General features: G+C 41.7%; 1 protein-coding gene across 1 annotated transcript in view; it reads right to left on the reverse strand.

Moving 5' to 3' along the window:
• Positions 1 to 19,708, reverse strand: part of LOC117506023 (regulator of G-protein signaling 9-like) — a 150,383-nt gene that overhangs the window by 22,295 nt on the left and 108,380 nt on the right. Inside the window, exon 9 of the mRNA XM_034165562.1 lies at positions 11,102 to 11,189. Within this exon, the coding sequence (XP_034021453.1) occupies positions 11,102 to 11,189 (88 nt within the window). The remainder of the gene's footprint in view (positions 1 to 11,101; positions 11,190 to 19,708) is intronic.

Here is a 19,708-nt window from a genome sequence, read left to right on the forward strand (position 1 = left end):
GATCATGTTGATCTTTTGTTAAGTCTGTAGATGCTGATGATGTGGATCATGTTGATCTTTTGTTAAGTCTGTAGGTGTTGATGATGTGGATCATGTTGATCTTTTGTTAAGTCTGTAGGTGTTTTTGATGATGTGGATCATGTTGATCTTTGTTAAGTCTGTAGGTGTTTTGATGATGTGGATCATGTTGATCTTTTGTTAAGTCTGTAGGTGTTTTTGATGATGTGGATCATGTTGATCTTTTGTTAAGTCTGTAGGTGTTTTTGATGATGTGGATCATGTTGGTCTTTTGTTAAGACAGTAGCTGTTGATGATGATGTGGATCATGTTGATCTTTTGTTAAGTCTGTAGCTGTTGATGATGATGTGGATCATGTTGATCTTTTGTTAAGTCTGTAGGTGTTTTTGATGATGTGGATCATGTTGATCTTTTGTTAAGTCTGTAGGTGTTTTGATGATGTGGATCATGTTGATCTTTTGTTAAGTCTGTAGGTGTTTTGATGATGTGGATCATGTTGATCTTTTGTTAAGTCTGTAGGTGTTTTTGATGATGTGGATCATGTTGATCTTTGTTAAGTCTGTAGGTGTTTTTGATGATGTGGATCATGTTGATCTTTTCTTAAGTCTGTAGGTGTTTTTGATGATGTGGATCATGTTGGTCTTTTGTTAAGTCTGTAGGTGTTTTTGATGATGTGGATCATGTTGGTCTTTTGTTAAATCTGTAGGTGTTTTTGATGTGGATCATGTTGGTCTTTTGTTAAATCTGTAGGTGTTTTTGATGTGGATCATGTTGATCTTTTGTTAAGTCTGTAGCTGTTGATGATGATGTGGATCATGTTGGTCTTTTGTTAAATCTGTAGGTGTTTTTGATGTGGATCATGTTGATCTTTTGTTAAGTCTGTAGCTGTTGATGATGATGTGGATCATGTTGATCTTTTGTTAAGTCTGTAGGTGTTTTTGATGATGTGGATCATGTTGATCTTTTGTTAAGTCTGTAGGTGTTTTTGATGATGTGGATCATGTTGATCTTTTGTTAAGTCTGTAGGTGTTTTTGATGATGTGGATCATGTTGATCTTTTGTTAAGTCTGTAGGTGTTTTTGATGATGTGGATCATGTTGATCTTTTGTTAAGTCTGTAGGTGTTTTTGATGATGTGGATCATGTTGATCTTTTGTTAAGTCTGTAGGTGTTTTTGATGATGTGGATCATGTTGATCTTTTGTTAAGACAGTAGCTGTTGATGATGATGTGGATCATGTTGATCTTTTGTTAAGTCTGTAGCTGTTGATGATGATGTGGATCATGTTGATCTTTTGTTAAGTCTGTAGGTGTTTTTGATGATGTGGATCATGTTGATCTTTTGTTAAGTCTGTAGGTGTTGATGATGTGGATCATGTTGATCTTTTGTTAAGTCTGTAGGTGTTTTTGATGATGTGGATCATGTTGATCTTTTGTTAAGTCTGTAGGTGTTGATGATGTGGATCATGTTGATCTTTTGTTAAGTCTGTAGGTGTTTTTGATGATGTGGATCATGTTGATCTTTTGTTAAGTCTGTAGATGCTGATGATGTGGATCATGTTGTCTTTTGTTAAGTCAGTAGGTGTTTTTGATGATGTGGATCATGTTGATCTTTTGTTAAGTCTGTAGGTGTTTTGATGATGTGGATCATGTTGGTCTTTTGTTAAGTCTGTAGGTGTTTTTGATGATGTGGATCATGTTGATCTTTTGTTAAGACAGTAGGTGTTTTGATGATGTGGATCATGTTGATCTTTTGTTAAGACAGTAGCTGTTGATGATGATGTGGATCATGTTGATCTTTTGTTAAGACAGTAGGTGTTTTTGATGATGTGGATCATGTTGATCTTTTGTTAAGACAGTAGCTGTTGATGATGATGTGGATCATGTTGATCTTGTGTTAAGACAGTTGTTGTTTTTGATGATGTGGATCATGTTGATCTTTTGTTAAGACAGTAGCTGTTGATGATGATGTGGATCATGTTGATCTTTTGTTAAGACAGTAGGTGTTTTGATGATGTGGATCATGTTGATCTTTTGTTAAGACAGTAGCTGTTGATGATGATGTGGATTATGTTGATCTTGTGTTAAGTCTGTAGGTGTTTTTGATGATGTGGATCATGTTGATCTTTTGTTAAGACAGTAGGTGTTTTTGATGATGTGGATCATGTTGATCTTTTGTTAAGACAGTAGCTGTTGATGATGATGTGGATTATGTTGATCTTGTGTTAAGTCTGTAGGTGTTTTTGATGATGTGGATCATGTTGATCTTTTGTTAAGACAGTAGGTGTTTTTGATGATGTGGATCATGTTGATCTTTTGTTAAGACAGTAGCTGTTGATGATGATGTGGATTATGTTGATCTTGTGTTAAGTCTGTAGGTGTTTTTGATGATGTGGATCATGTTGATCTTTTGTTAAGACAGTAGCTGTTGATGATGATGTGGATCATGTTGATCTTGTGTTAAGACAGTAGCTGTTGATGATGATGTGGATCATGTTGATCTTGTGTTAAGTCTGTAGGTGTTTTTGATGATGTGGATCATGTTGATCTTTTGTTAAGTCTATAGGTGTTGATGTTGTGGATCATGTTGGTCTTTTGTTAAGTCTGTAGGTGTTTTTGATGATGTGGATCATGTTGATCTTTTGTTAAGACAGTAGCTGTTGATGATGATGTGGATCATGTTGATCTTTTGTTAAGACAGTAGGTGTTTTTGATGATGTGGATCATGTTGATCTTTTGTTAAGTCATTAGTGTCTGAACTGTGATTCTGGTCATTCTTTAGATCCTGCCTACCTGTGACTCTACCCGAGGTTTGAAAAAGATGGGCCTTTATTCTCATTGTACATAGACAAATAGACACAATGAAATGTATCCTCTGCCATTAACCCATTGAAACTACAGTTACATAATCCAACCAACAGGTGTAGTGGGCAACCACAGTCCAGATGTTGAGACAGTGCCTTCTTCATGGACAAAGAACAGAGAAAACCCTTGATAGTGAGAGGAAACTGGAGTGCCTGGAGGAAATCCCTGTAGGACCCTGCCTCCTTCTAAAGATGCACTGACACAAGCATGCCTGTGACTCACGCAATAGCACAAATGTTGTTGTGATGATTCCACCTGCTGTGTTCACAGCTGGACGCCATTCTTTGTTCTACCGGCTGCCACATGCTCTGCGCTGGATGCTGTGTATATAAAATAATTATTTTGTGGCGGATTAATCTTTTTTTCTGCAAATTGGCTGTTGAAAACATCTTGAATCGCATCCTGAAGCACAGAGGAGCACGTGCATGAACAGCTGGAGGTGTTCATGCACGTGCGCAGCTAACTACCTGCAGAAAGCATTTTGAGTCATCTAAAAAGGTAATTATTTGTCATGTTTACATTATCATGGCTTGATAAAACAGCTGTGTGTTCTTTCCTTCTTGTGTGCAGCTGTTAAAGTATATTTATAACAGATTTAACTTCTTGTTATAATCCTTCAGACGAGCTGCGCTCTGTTTACCAGTTGCTCTGTTCACTTTTTCTTTACTCCACTTGAGGAGCTGCATGTAGTTGGAGATTAGATTGCACCACATAGCACGACATTTCTGCGCGAAATATTTTTTGAACATTTCAAAATTATCTGTGCATAATAGCACACACCGGCGCCCCTCTTGCATCCTGTCTGCACCCGTTAAAGATGAGTTTACTCTCCAGCACGACACAGGTCATGCTATTGGGCCTTAATTCTGACTACTCTTTGCACCCTGCCTCCATCTGATTCGGACTGCTGTTTGGACCCTGCCTCCATCTGATTCGGACTGCTTTTTGTACCCTGCTTCTATTTGATTCTGGCCACTCTTTGGTCCCTGCTTCCTTGTCATTCTGACTGCTTTCTCTACCTGTGTATCAGGCCACGTTTTAGACCCTGCCTACATGTGATTCTGTCTGGTCTTTGCCCTATGCCTACCTGTGATTTTGGTTGCTCTTTGGACCTTGCCTACCTGTGATTTTGACTGCTCTGTGGATTCTGCCTCCCTCTGGTTCTGGTTGCTCTTTGGACCCTGCTTCCCTGTGATGCTGACTAGTCTTTCTACCTGTGAATATGACTGCTTTTTGGACACTGCCTTCTTGTGATTCTGGACACCCTTTAGGCCCTGCTTCCCTATGATTCAGACTGCTTTTTGGACACTGCCTTCTTGTGATTCTGGACACCCTTTAGGCCCTGCTTCCCTATGATTCAGACTGCTATTTGGACCCTACCTCTTTGTGCTTCTGACTGCTCTTTGGCCCCAGCCTACCTGTGATTCTGACCACTCTTTGGACCCTGCCTACCTGTGATTTTGGCTGGTCTTTGGATCCTGCCTACCTGTGATTCTGCCTGAGGTTTGAAGGAGAGCTTTCATTGTGCATACACAAATACATACAATGAAATTTGTCCTCCGCATTTAACCCATCCTAATTACAGTTAGACACAATCCACCCAACGGGAGCAGAGGGCCATATTCCAGATGCCGATACACTGCCTTCTTCATGGACAGAGAAGGAAGAAAACCCTCAATAAGCATATTTTTGATAGTGGGAGGAAACCGGACTGCCTGGAAGAAATCTCTGGTAGGACCCTGCCTCCTTCTAATTCTGACTGTTCTGTGGAACCTACCTCCATCTGATTCTAGATGCTCTTTGGACACTGCTTCCCTGTGCTTCTGACTGCTCTTTCTACCTGTGAATCTGCCCATGCTCTGGGCCCTGTCTCCTTGTGATTCTTTAGACCCTGATTGATATGATTATGAATGCTCTTTGGACACTGCCTACCTGTGATTTTGGCTGCTCTTTGGACCCTGCCTATGATTCTGACTGCTGTTTGGACCCTGCCTCCTTGTGATTCTGGCCACTCATTGGACCCTGTCTCCTTGTGATTCTGGCTGCTCTTTGGACCCTACCGCCGTCTGATTCTGGATGCTCTTTGGACACTGCTTCCCTGTGCTTCTAACTGCTCTTTCTACCTGTGAATCTGCCCATGCTCTGGACATTACCTCCTTGTGATTCTTTAGACCCTGATTGATATGATTGTGAATGCTCTTTGGACACTGCCTACCTGTGATTTTGGATGCTCTTTGGACCCTGCCTAGAGCTTCATGCATCTAGTTAGTGAAGATTCTGACTGAGTCTGCATCTGGGTTCTCTGCTCTGTTAGACATACTACGTGTATTACAACAAAGTGTCATTTATGACACTATGGCAATGTGCCACATTTTATTGGCCATGCTTCAGGATGTCATTGTCTCAGTGCTGAAGACAACAGCAGCTGGATAAGGCCAAGCACACATTACATATTACCTGGCTGTGGCAGACATATGGCTACTTTCAGAAGGTTGGGAAGAATTGTTGGCCAACCTGGGTGATTCTCAGTCAGGCCCAAAAGTAGTTCCATTAGGTCATGTTTCTTGACCTGATCTAGCCCACCCATGCACACTTGAATTCTTCAGTCACATTTAGAGATGGGTATTGATAAGATTTTATTAATATCAATACCATTATTAATTCTGCTTATCTATCTGATTCCTTATCCATTCCCTTATCAATACCTCTTGTGAATTTTCTGTGTACTAAAAGTAGACTTTACAGGTTTTCTGTGTCAACAATTTATTATTGAGTCTTAAAGTAAATAAATATGAAATTGGTCACTGGATTCTTAAACTCTGGACATAAATAAACTCTGCATGGTGGATCCTTGATCTCTGGACATACATAGAAGTAAACAAAATCTGTAGTTTTTGTCAAAAGCATTTCAGACATTAATCAATCAATCAATTCAATCAATTTTATTTATATAGCGCCAAATCACAACAAACAGTTGCCCCAAGGCGCTTTATATTGTAAGGCAAGGCCATACAATAATTATGTAAAACCCCAACGGTCAAAACGACCCCCTGTGAGCAAGCACTTGGCGACAGTGGGAAGGAAAAACTCCCTTTTAACAGGAAGAAACCTCCAGCAGAACCAGGCTCAGGGAGGGGCAGTCTTCTGCTGGGACTGGTTGGGGCTGAGGGAGAGAACCAGGAAAAAGACATGCTGTGGAGGGGAGCAGAGATCAATCACTAATGATTAAATGCAGAGTGGTGCATACAGAGCAAAAAGAGAAAGAAACACTCAGTGCATCATGGGAACCCCCCAGCAGTCTAAGTCTATAGCAGCATAACTAAGGGATGGTTCAGGGTCACCTGATCCAGCCCTAACTATAAGCTTTAGCAAAAAGGAAAGTTTTAAGCCTAATCTTAAAAGTAGAGAGGGTGTCTGTCTCCCTGATCTGAATTGGGAGCTGGTTCCACAGGAGAGGAGCCTGAAAGCTGAAGGCTCTGCCTCCCATTCTACTCTTACAAACCCTAGGAACTACAAGTAAGCCTGCAGTCTGAGAGCGAAGCACTCTATTGGGGTGATATGGTACTATGAGGTCCCTAAGATAAGATGGGACCTGATTATTCAAAACCTTATAAGTAAGAAGAAGAATTTTAAATTCTATTCTAGAATTAACAGGAAGCCAATGAAGAGAGGCCAATATGGGTGAGATATGCTCTCTCCTTCTAGTCCCCGTTAGTACTCTAGCTGCAGCATTTTGAATTAACTGAAGGCTTTTTAGGGAACTTTTAGGACAACCTGATAATAATGAATTACAATAGTCCAGCCTAGAGGAAATAAATGCATGAATTAGTTTTTCAGCATCACTCTGAGACAAGACCTTTCTAATTTTAGAGATATTGCATAAATGCAAAAAAGCAGTCCTACATATTTGTTTAATATGCGCTTTGAATGACATATCCTGATCAAAAATGACTCCAAGATTTCTCACAGTATTACTAGAGGTCAGGGTAATGCCATCCAGAGTAAGGATCTGGTTAGACACCATGTTTCTAAGATTTGTGGGGCCAAGTACAATAACTTCAGTTTTATCTGAGTTTAAAAGCAGGAAATTAGAGGTCATCCATGTCTTTATGTCTGTAAGACAATCCTGCAGTTTAGCTAATTGGTGTGTGTCCTCTGGCTTCATGGATAGATAAAGCTGGGTATCATCTGCGTAACAATGAAAATTTAAGCAATGCGTCTAATAATACTGCCTAAGGGAAGCATGTATAAAGTGAATAAAATTGGTCCTAGCACAGAACCTTGTGGAACTCCATAATTAACCTTAGTCTGTGAAGAAGATTCCCCATTTAACCGCAGCGCAGTGCCTTTAATACCTATGGCATGCTCTAATCTCTGTAATAAAATTTTATGGTCAACAGTATCAAAAGCAGCACTGAGGTCTAACATGAGGCCATAAGAAGATCATTTGTAACATTCACTAATGCTGTTTCTGTACTATGATGAATTCTAAAACCTGACTGAAACTCTTCAAATAGACCATTCCTCTGCAGATGATCAGTTAGCTGTTTTACAACTACCCTTTCAAGAATTTTTGAGAGAAAAGGAAGGTTGGAGATTGGCCTATAATTAGCTAAGATAGCTGGGTCAAGTGATGGCTTTTTAAGTAATGGTTTAATTACTGCCACCTTAAAAGCCTGTGGTACATAGCCAACTAATAAAGATAGATTGATCATATTTAAGATCGAAGCATTAATTAATGGTAGGGCTTCCTTGAGCAGCCTGGTAGGAATGGGGTCTAATAGACATGTTGATGGTTTGGATGAAGTAACTAATGAAAATAACTCAGACAGAACAATCTGAGAGAAAGAGTCTAACCAAATACCGGCATCACTGAAAGCAGCCAAAGATAACGATACGTCTTTGGGATGGTTATGAGTAATTTTTTCTCTAATAGTTAAAATTTTTTTAGCAAAGAAAGTCATGAAGTCATTACTAGTTAAAGTTAAAGGAATACTCAGCTCAATAGAGCTCTGACTCTTTGTCAGCCTGGCTACAGTGCTGAAAAGAAACCTGGGGTTCTTATTTTCTTCAATTAGTGATGAGTAGTAAGATGTCCTAGCCTTACGGAGGGCTTTTTTTATAGAGCAACAGACTCTTTTTCCAGGCTAAGTGAAGATCTTCTAAATTAGTGAGACGCCATTTCCTCTCCAACTTACGGGTTATCTGCTTTAAGCTGCGAGTTTGTGAGTTATACCACGGAGTCAGGCACTTCTGATTTAAAGCTCTCTTTTTCAGAGGAGCTACAGCATCCAAAGTTGTCTTCAATGAGGATGTAAAACTATTGACGAGATACTCTATCTCCCTTACAGAGTTTAGGTAGCTACTCTGCACTGTGTTGGTATATGGCATTAGAGAACATAAAGAAGGAATCATATCCTTAAACCTAGTTACAGCGCTTTCTGAAAGACTTCTAGTGTAATGAAACTTATTCCCCACTGCTGGGTAGTCCATCAGAGTAAATGTAAATGTTATTAAGAAATGATCAGACAGAAGGGAGTTTTCAGGGAATACTGTTAAGTCTTCAATTTCCATACCATAAGTCAGAACAAGATCTAAGATATGATTAAAGTGGTGGGTGGACTCATTTACATTTTGAGCAAAGCCAATTGAGTCTAATAATAGATTAAATGCAGTGTTGAGGCTGTCATTCTCAGCATCTGTGTGGATGTTAAAATCGCCCACTATAATTATCTTATCTGAGCTAAGCACTAAGTCAGACAAAAGGTCTGAAAATTCACAGAGAAACTCACTGTAACGACCAGGTGGACGATAGATAATAACAAATAAAACTGGTTTTTGGGACTTCCAATTTGGATGGACAAGACTAAGAGTCAAGCTTTCAAATGAAATAAAGCTCTGTCTGGGTTTTTGATTAATTAATAAGCTGGAATGGAAGATTGCTGCTAATCCTCCGCCTCGGCCCGTGCTACGAGCATTCTGGCAGTTAATGTGACTCGGGGGAGTTGACTCATTTAAACTAACATATTCATCCTGCTGTAACCAGGTTTCTGTAAGGCAGAATAAATCAATATGTTGATCAATTATTATATCATTTACTAACAGGGACTTAGAAGAGAGAGACCTAATGTTTAATAGACCACATTTAACTGTTTTAGTCTGTGGTGCAGTTGAAGGTGCTATATTATTTTTTCTTTTTGAATTTTTATGCTTAAATAGATTTTTGCTGGTTATTGGTGGTCTGGGAGCAGGCACCGTCTCTACGGGGATGGGGTAATGAGGGGATGGCAGGGGGAGAGAAGCTGCAGAGAGGTGTGTAAGACTACAACTCTGCTTCCTGGTCCCAACCCTGGATAGTCACGGTTTGGAGGATTTAAGAAAATTGGCCAGATTTCTAGAAATGAGAGCTGCTCCATCCAAAGTGGGATGGATGCCGTCTCTCCTAACAAGACCAGGTTTTCCCCAGAAGCTTTGCCAATTATCTATGAAGCCCACCTCATTTTTTGGACACCACTCAGACAGCCAGCAATTCAAGGAGAACATGCGGCTAAACATGTCACTCCCGGTCCGACTGGGGAGGGGCCCAGGGAAAACTACAGAGTCCGACATTGTTTTTGCAAAGTTACACACCGATTCAATGTTAATTTTAGTGACCTCCGATTGGCGTAACCGGGTGTCATTACTGCCGACGTGAATTACAATCTTACCAAATTTACGCTTAGCCTTAGCCAGCAGTTTCAAATTTCCTTCAATGTCGCCTGCTCTGGCCCCTGGAAGACAATTGACTATGGTTGCTGGTGTCGCTAACTTCACATTTCTCAAAACAGAGTCGCCAATAACCAGAGTTTGATCCTCGGCGGGTGTGTCGTCGAGTGGGGAAAACGGTTAGAAATGTGAACGGGTTGGCGGTGTACACGGGGCTTCTGTTTAGAACTACGCTTCCTCCTCACAGTCACCCAGTCGGCCTGCTTTCCCGGCTGCTCGGGATCTGCCAGAGGGAAACTAACGGCGGCTAAGCTACCTTGGTCCGCACCGACTACAGGGGCCTGGCTAGCTGTAGAATTTTCCACGGTGCGGAGCCGAGTCTCCAATTCGCCCAGCCTGGCCTCCAAAGCTACTAATAAGCTACACTTATTACAAGTACCATTACTGCTAAAGGAGGCCGAGGAATAACTAAACATTTCACACCCAGAGCAGAAAAGTGCGGGAGAGACAGGAGAAGCGGCCATGCTAAACTGGCTAAGAGCTAGTAGCTGCGCTAAGCTAGCGAATTCCTAAAAACACACAAAGTGAATAATGTGTAAATAATTTAGAGGTGATTCAGCAGAGGGAGTGCTTTAGTTAAGGCACGTGAAGATTACACTGTGAAACAAATCGTTATCTAGGTAACTAGATCAATCTAACTGTGCAGATTAAACAGCTAACAGATACAGCAAAACGCCGCTGTGCTCCGGAACAGGAAGTGATACAATACCGCAGTGAGAGCCAACCACCAGTAGAGGCAAGCCGGCATGAATGTCTTTCCATACCTCTGAGCTGAGCTCTTGCAGCTGGCTGTGCTGCACATCAGGATGTAATTCATAAAGAACGCAGGACGTCTCATGTTGGGAGGAAAAAAACATTTTAGTTGAGTGTATGTCATTTTATTTAAAGCGGTGATTTGCTTTAAAGTTATTAATTCCGACCGGACTTTGTTTCGGCAGTGAGCAGAACAGCGTTTGGAGCTGTGCCAACGGAACGGAGGACGATTCTCGTTTCTTGCCTGCAACAAGACAAGAGTCCCAGTTAGTGACTTTAATCCACATAAAAGTGACTCAAGATTGACATATTTTAATGGTTTTGAGAGGGGTTAAGAAGTGGACTTGCCGCTTCTGAAGAGCAGGGAATCAAAGAACCAATGAAGCAGTGGATCGAAGCACTACTTCACTGGTTCAAACTTCAAAGTGGAGTCACGCGGCAGAAGCGGTTGATTACAGAGCCGCTGCGGGGTCTGTAATCAACGTAGAGAAATGATCATTTTCCCGACAAACACCCTCAAAAACAACGGCTGCTCTGAAGGACCGATAAGGGAATCGTTAAGAAAAAAGGCTGTTGATGTCGGTGGATCGAATCATTTCTTAACAATTCCCGAAAAGAACCAGTTCTCTATACCCAACCCTCGTCACATTAATTCCTGGGGTTCATAAGTCAAGTACATGTTACCTGAGTGCACAATCTTACTTAAAGATGCTTTCTGCCTTTGCTGACATGGATGATGCAGTTCCCCATTTTAGTTCTTCAGCTGCTTCCCAAAAAGCCAAGTTCTCACCTGTGATGTACAGAAAAAACAAAACTCATTTGTGAAATATCTCATTGAAAGTGTCGTGTTATGAGGCCATCTTTTTAAAATGTGTTTTATTATTATTCTTTTTTTTAAAGATTACAATTCACAATAAGGGTGGCATGGTGGATTAGTGGCTTGCACTATTGCCTCACAGCAAGAAGGTCATGAGATAGCTTCCCACCTGGTGCTTTCTTTGTGGAGTTTGATCTTCTCCTCGTGTTGGTTCTGGTTTCCTCCCACTTCCAACGACATGCAGGTTAGGCGAACTGGAAACTTTAAATTGTCCATAGGTGTGGATGTGTTTGTCCATCTATATCTGGCCCTGTGATAGACTGGTGTCCTGTTCAGGGTGAACCCTGCTTCTCATGCAGTGACTGTTGGGTTAGGCTCCAGCCCCATGTAACCCAGGTATTGAAAAAGAAAGAATAAATGAATGAATTAATCAAGGATAAACAACAGCATGAGGAAACACATCAGAGATGCCCAAAACCCAGAAAAGAAAAACATAAACCTCTACCTCAGATAGAAAATCCAGAATCATAACCAAACGGAAGTTGTTTCATGAGTCCAAAGACTACCCCGCAGTGAAGTCCCATCAGCCATTCCTGCCTTCAGTCTGCTGAGAAACATTAGAAACTAGGCTGTTTCTAATGTTTCTTCTATCATGTTTCTTATGTTTCCAATTGAGAAACATAAGAAACATTGCTATTTGGACACAATTCGATCATACATACTGAAGTTATTTTTTCTCTTTTCACTGCCACTGCCTGCTCAGATATTCCAAAAATCTTTCATGTTTAATTTACTGTTGTAAGACTTTCTGCCAAAGCTGTTTCATGATCAAATCTGGCAAATCACCACTGCCACTTTCTGCCAAATCACAACAGAGGTTGCGCAAGGTTCTTTACATGAGTGAGGTTAATGGAATGGCAGGATTCTTACATACTGATAATTATTTTTTTTTTTTAATGTGCCAAATCCTCTGATGGCATTACCCATACTTCATTAGACTGGTATCTCTCAGGTCACACTCGGTTCAGGTCACAGTCATTTCAGGTGTGCTCCAGGGCTCTTTCCTGGGGCCACTCCTCTTTATTTAGCATTTTGCATCACCACTCTTAGCTTCACAGTGAAGTAGAACGGAGAAGGATTTTCTTTCACCTAAACAGATTGTATGTTATGCTGCAAATAAGTATTTCAGGGATTTTGGCCCATTCCTCCACACAGATCTTCTCTAGATCAGCCAGGTTACTGGGCTGTTGCTGAGAAACACGGAGTTTGAGCTCCCTCCAAAGATTTTCTATTGGCTTTAGGCCTGGAGACTGGCTAGGCCACTCCAGAACCTTGATATGCTTCTTACAAAGCCACTTCTTGGTTATCGTGGCTGTGTGCTTCGGGTCATTGTCATGTTGGAAGACCCATCCACGACCCATCTTCAACTGAGGGAAGGCGGTTGTTCCCCAGAATCTCGTAATACATGGCCCCGGTCATCCTCTCCTTAATACAGTGCAGTCGTCCTGTCCCATGTGCAGAAAAACACCCCCAAAGCATGATGCTTCCACCCCCATGCTTCACAGTAGGGACAGTGTTTTTGGGATGGTGCTCGGCATTCTTCTTCCTCCAAACACGGCGAGTGGAGTTAAGACCAAAAAGTTCTATTTTGGTCTCATCTGACCACATAACTTTCTCCCATGACTCCTCTGGATCATCCAAATGGTCATGGGCAAACTTAAGACAGGCTTGGATGTGTGTTGATTTAAGAAGGGGAACCTTCCATGCCATGCATGATGTTAACCCATGACGTCTTAGTGTATTACCCACAGTAACCTTGGAAACAGTGGTGCCACCTCTCTTCAGGTCATTGACCAGCTCCTCCCCTGCAGTTCTGGGCTGATTCCTCACCTTTCTTAGGATCATTGATACACCACGAGGTGGGATCTTACATGGAGCCCCAGTCTGAGGGTGATTGACAGTCATGTTTAGCGTCTTCCATTTTCTAATAATTGCTCCAACAGTTGATCTTTTTTATGTAGCTAACGACCTCAAATAGGTGCTTCTAATTTGGAATAATAAGTGGAGTGGAGGTGGACTTTTTAGAGGCGGACTAACAGATCTTTGAGGGCTAGAATTTTTGCTGATTGGCAGGTGTTTAAATACTTATTTGCAGCAGTAACATGCAAATAAATTATTTAAAAAATCATACATTGTGATTTACGGATTTTTTTTTTTTTGGATTATGTCTGTCACAGATGAAAATTTCAGACCCCTCCATGATTTCTAAGTGGGAGAACTCGCAAAATCACAGGGTGTTCAAATACTTATTTTCCTCACTGTATATATAAACCAACCAACCACTAATGACAGGAAGCTCATTTTCCCATAATTCCTTTTGGTATGTGTGTCTGTAAAAGCTCAAACCTTCAGAATTACTGCATTACTTTAAAACTGAAACATATAGCTGATATTTTCACTTTGTAAAAACAACAGAGGTGACGTTAATTTAGATAACCTGTTTGTAATTAGTTTGAAATTTTAACAATAAGTTAAAACTGCCTTGGTGCGCATGTCTCCTGCGACATGTCTGCAAGACTGTATGGCTGTGAAAATAAGTTATCCTTTTTTTTCCTCTCTCCTTTTTTCCTCTCAGGTCACCAGGTCTCTTTTGCTGACAGAAGGCTGATCTCAGACAGAAGCACTGGCTCGCTGTTGTTTGCGATTGTCTTTGAATTTACTCAGAAGTATCAGTAGCTACCATTGTACTGGAGTCAGTACTAAAAGTTATTGGTTTAGCTTTTAGCTGTAACTTCCGCTAAATTGTTTAGGGGTTTATTGGTTTAGCTTTAGAAAAGTTAACTTTTCAGTTAGCAGATTAATGGTTATTGAAGCTAACTTTTTGGTTAGCTGTGCTCACCACTGTCTTCGAGGGTGTTGTTTGACAGTGTGTTCCCTAACTAGCAGAACTTTTCTACACTCTTGAGGTGACTGCCATCAATTTTAACAAGGGGGTCCTGAGATGGTTTCCCTGATGCAGGTCAACGCATCACTTCTGTTTTCCTGATGGTGGTTGTCAGACAAAAACACTTAGCTGTATGGGCAAAGCGGTTTACTATCAGCTGGATGTCTTCAACAACAGTGTGAGCTATAGAGCACAGTCATCAGCAAACAAGAGATCCCTCAAAACATGCTCTCTGATTTTTGTCTGAGCTTTTAGTAGCTGCAGATTAAAAACACTATCATAAGTTCTGTACTGGATGGTGACCCCTCTGTCCAAGACACTGAAGGCCTCCATCAGATGCCTGAGAATTAAATGGCTCACAAGACTGGAGCCATCACACAACCCTGTTTCATGCCATTAGTCACCTGAATGGGTCTGAAAAATATGTAAAAAATGTATCAGGTTGACAAAGTTCTCAGAGCAGCCATATGTCTGTAGCACTCCCCACAAAGCATTATGGTTTATAGTGTCAAATGCATTGGTGAGGTCAACAAATACCATATGCAGGTGTTCTCTGGCCTTCTCCTGGACCTGTCTCAGTACAAAACCACGTCAATGGTCCCCCGTCTAGTGCGGAAGCCACACTGAGGTTGTGGATAGATAATCTCAATCAGGAGCAATGTTATCCTGTGGAGGATAACCCTTGTAAGAATATTTCATGCTATTGATAAGAGCTTGAAGAGATGAGTGAGCTTTGTGGTCATGTCAGCTCCACCATGTTTGTATATTTCTGGTGGGATCCCATCCTGACCTTGGGATTTTCCTGGTGAGAGTTGTTGATGGCCTTCATCACCTCATCAAGAGATGGTTCTATGTTCAATTCTTCAAGTATAGGATGTTGGAGGAGACAGTTGATAACATCATCTATGACAATAGATGGGCAATTCAAGAGACTACTGAAATGCTCAGCCAACCAGGATAAAATGTCAGAGCTAAAGGTGAGGAGCCCTCTGTTGCAAGGTTGGTGCCATGCCACTGGTTTTGGGACCATAGACAGAGTGAAGTCCTTCATGTAAGGCTTTTGTCACCCATCTGTTGCCATTCTGCTCCCACCATTTGTTTTTCATCTCTCTATCTATAGGATGTGCTTGGTCTACTGATCTGGGACCTCCTTTGCTGTCTTTTGTTTGTTGGCACTGTAGGATTTGTCAGTTGTGTGCATGTTTTCTATGTGTTCTGAGATCTCTACATCATTTTCATCTAACTGATCCTGGTGCTTCCTGTTATGTGTCGACGCGGGTTGAGGAGCGGACCTGCGTCTGACGGAACCCAGCGCTAAAACAACCAGAAAGCGGTTCCAAAAACAAAACAATTTTATTTTTCCCCCTTCTGTGCATTACAAAGTGTACAAACGTAAACTGCGTCAGTCTGGCGGAGTGAAGGACGGCACGCTCTCCAGCGCCCAAAAGGATCGAAGCCCGGCGCTTCTGGACCCACGTTCACCGCCAAACACCCCCCAGGTGGACACGACAAACCGACTCTGCGAAGGAGGTGAGGTAAGTCAGCAGCTACAACTAATATCCTTCAAAGGCACACACTATCAGCAACACATTCAGTTCTGAATTTAAGCTTTATATAAATGAGCAGCTTCTCACAACAGGTGGAGACTCATCAGTCCGCATGCCACGGCCGTGAGAAGCGAGCTGCACAATTCTCATCAATGTTCACATATACTGCATAACAAAATACCAAGTTACTATTAACAATTATTCAGACAATCAAATCACCTCTGATGTGTGCTGACAGCATGTGTCCCTCACCCGTCCTCCTTCACAGGCACGATGTGTCAAACCCAGGCGCGGTCCTCAGCGTCTCACAAACGAACATCACAAGGTCGAGTTCCCGGCAATTCTGCTTGAATCACACATGGCTTAAATGCAGAACGCCATCTCATTATCTGCTTCAGCTGAAAGTCTTTAAGGTTGCACGTGAGCACCATCCACAGGTGCTGCACATCACGTTGATGAGGGTGAAGGATTCTTCTGCCAGCACCTTCTCCACAGACAATAAATCAGTTTGCATACCACCTGGAGAGCAAAGAAAAGAAAAGAACACCAAAATGTCCAGCCAAACCCCCCCAACACACAACAGCTTCCACTTAATAAAGCCATGCACTGCAGAAGCAGTTTTGTAAGTTGCATTCTTTAATTCTGGCTGCTTCAACATTAGTAGTGCCATCTGAAATGTCATTCAGGGCTTTGTTGAAGGCAGACTGTAGCTCTGCTTGTTTCTCTGGGTTACTAAGAGCAGCATCTCTACAGCTCTATCTTTGGCATTTTAGTTTCAGTTGTAGGGACATGATACTCCTGATGAGTCAGTAGTCTGACCAAGACTCAGCTCCATGTATTGACCTTGTGATCGTGATGTGTTTTCGGTCTCTCTGATGCACAATAACGTAGTCTAGCATATGTCAGTGTTTTGATCTTGAGTGCATTCAGATGTTTTTGTATTTGTCAGCTTGCTGCCATATAATGTTTGTGAATACAAGGTCAAATTCATTGCACTTAGACAGAAGGAGTTGTCCTTTTGAGTTCATTGTGGCAGTACGATGTCCTAGGACTCTTTTTCATGTGCCAAAGTCCCTGCCTACACAGGCATTGAGGTCTCCAAGTAAGATTAGCTTATCATGATGGGGAACCTGGCTTGTGGTCCTGCTGAAGTCATTGTAGAAAGTTTCTTTCACCTCACCTCATATAGCTGGGTGGACTGGGACAATACAGATCAATTGTCTTTTCCAAGGCCACAGACAAGGCACATGATCAGGATTGGAGCCCCAATCCACATACTGGCAGGCCAGGTCCTTATCCCCTGGGCTACCTGCTCTACAAGAAGTGTATAACTAAGTTAACTAGGAAATGTAAAACCAAAACCACTATGTGCCCAGGAAGTAAATCAACAACACATAAAAGGAGCAGAATTGTCAAATTAAAAGCAGAACAACACTGAGCTGATATCACGAGGAGACTGATAATGCAGATGAGATTGTACAGGTAGTACAAACCACAAGGCAAACATGAGAAATATTGCAAGTTATCAACCATTCCAGAAGGAATACAAACCTCAAGATCAGAAAACTAACACCAGAACATCATGTGAATGAATGAATGAATGAATGAATGAATGATTGAATTTTTATTCGGCACACACACACACACACACACACACACACACACACACACACACACACACACACACACACACACACACACACACACTTAAAATAATCTCTCATAATGCGAAACAAAAGAAAACAAAACCTCAAAAACAATTTCCCAGTGTCTGCAGCCGAAAGGGTGAAGGCTGAAGCAAAAACTTATAAATGCCCCCCCCACCAGTTCTCTATATACACATATATATAGACATATATGTACACTTATAACTACAAATACAAAAAAGGCAAGCAGAGACAATATAGATTAATCAGTAAACTACACAGCAGAACAAACAGCAGTATACCGCACGGATAAAACAGAAGAAAAGTAACAAAGTCAGTTAAACTAATTTATCATACAATAATAAGTAATTATATTGTTTTTATAAAGTCTTTTCAAGCCAGATACCAGATAATTTAATACTATCAGAACAGTTATTCCAGATTTTAACACCTTTTATGGAGATGCAGTGACTTTTTACAGCAGTTTGAATCTTTAAGCTGTCAAATACTGATGTTCCTGTCAGGTGAGAACAGGACTCCCTCATTTTAAACATTCCTGGACATGTTTAGGCAAGAGTTTATTGTTAATTTTATACATGGTCTGTATCATAATATAGTCAACCACGTCCCAAAATTTCAAAATGTATAAACAAGCAAGCAGTGGGTTTGTTGGTTCACGATTTGATTGTTTACTTATAAAGATAAAGATAAACTTTATTGACCTCACAGAGGAGAAATTCACGTTGCGCCAGCTCTTAAAAAACACACAAGGTGGGTAAGTAGAGGAAAATGTTCATCAAACAGCGTGTGCAAGGATAAGCAATAATAATAATACTTGTAACAGTACAAGACATAAGAAATGAGGTAGAAATAGAATATGTACACTCAACAAAAATATAAATGCAACTCTTTTGGTTTTGCTCCCATTTTGTATGAGATGAACTCAAAGATCTAAAACTTTTTCCACATACACAATATCACCATTTCCCTCAAATATTGTTCACAAACCAGTCTAAATCTGTGATAGTGAGCACTTCTCCTTTGCTGAGATAATCCATCCCACCTCACAGGTGTGCCATATCAAGATGCTGATTAGACACCACGATTAGTGCACAGGTGTGCCTTAGACTGCCCACAATAAAAGGCCACTCTGAAAGGTGCAGTTTTGTTTTATTGGGGGGGGGGGGGGGGATACCAGTCAGTATCTGGTGTGACCACCATTTGCCTCATGCAGTGCAACACACCTCCTTTGCATAGAGTTGATCAGGTTGTCAATTGTGGCCTGTGGAATGTTGGTCCACTCCTCTTCAATGGCTGTGCGAAGTTGCTGGATATTGGCAGGAACTGGTACACGCTGTCCTATACGCCGGTCCAGAGCATCCCAAACATGCTCAATGGGTGACATGTCCGGTGAGTATGCCGGCCATGCAAGAACTGGGACATTTTCAGCTTCCAAGAATTGTGTACAGATCCTTGCAACATGTTCTTGGATGTATGGCACAACAATGGGCCTCAGGATCTCGTCACGCTATCTCTGTGCATTCAAAATGCCATCAATAAAATGCACCTGTGTTCTTCATCCATAACAGACGCCTGCCCATACCATAACCCCACCGCCACCATGGGCCACTCGATCCACAACATTGACATCAGAAAACCTCTCACCCACACGACGCCACACACGCTGTCTGCCATCTGCCCTGGACAGTGTGAACCGGGATTCATCCGTGAAGAGAACACCTCTCCAACGTGCCAAACACCAGCGAATGTGAGCATTTGCCCACTCAAGTCGGTTACGACGACGAACTGGAGTCAGGTCGAGACCCCGATGAGGATGACGAGCATGCAGATGAGCTTCCCTGAGACGGTTTCTGACAGGTTGTGCAGAAATTCTTTGGTTATGCAAACCGATTGTTTCAGCAGCTGTCCGAGTGGCTGGTCTCAGATGATCTTGGAGGTGAACATGCTGGATGTGGAGGTCCTGGGCTGGTGTGGTTACACGTGGTCTGCGGTTGTGAGGCTGGTTGGATGTACTGCCAAATTCTCTGAAACACCTTTGGAGACAGCTTATGGTAGAGAAATGAACATTCAATACACGAGCAACAGCTCTGGTTGACATTCCTGCTGTCAGCATGCCAATTGCACGCTCCCTCAAATCTTGCGACATCTGTGGCGTTGTGCTGTGTGATAAAACTGCACCTTTCAGAGTGGCCTTTTATTGTGGGCAGTCTAAGGCACACCTGTGCACTAATCATGGTGTCTAATCCTTCAGCTTTCAGGCTCCTCTCCTGTGGAACCAGCTCCCAATTCAGATCAGGGAGACAGACACCCTCTCTACTTTTAAGATTAGGCTTA

This window comes from Thalassophryne amazonica, unplaced genomic scaffold (assembly GCF_902500255.1).
Source record: "Thalassophryne amazonica unplaced genomic scaffold, fThaAma1.1, whole genome shotgun sequence".
NCBI classification, from domain to species: domain Eukaryota; kingdom Metazoa; phylum Chordata; class Actinopteri; order Batrachoidiformes; family Batrachoididae; genus Thalassophryne; species Thalassophryne amazonica.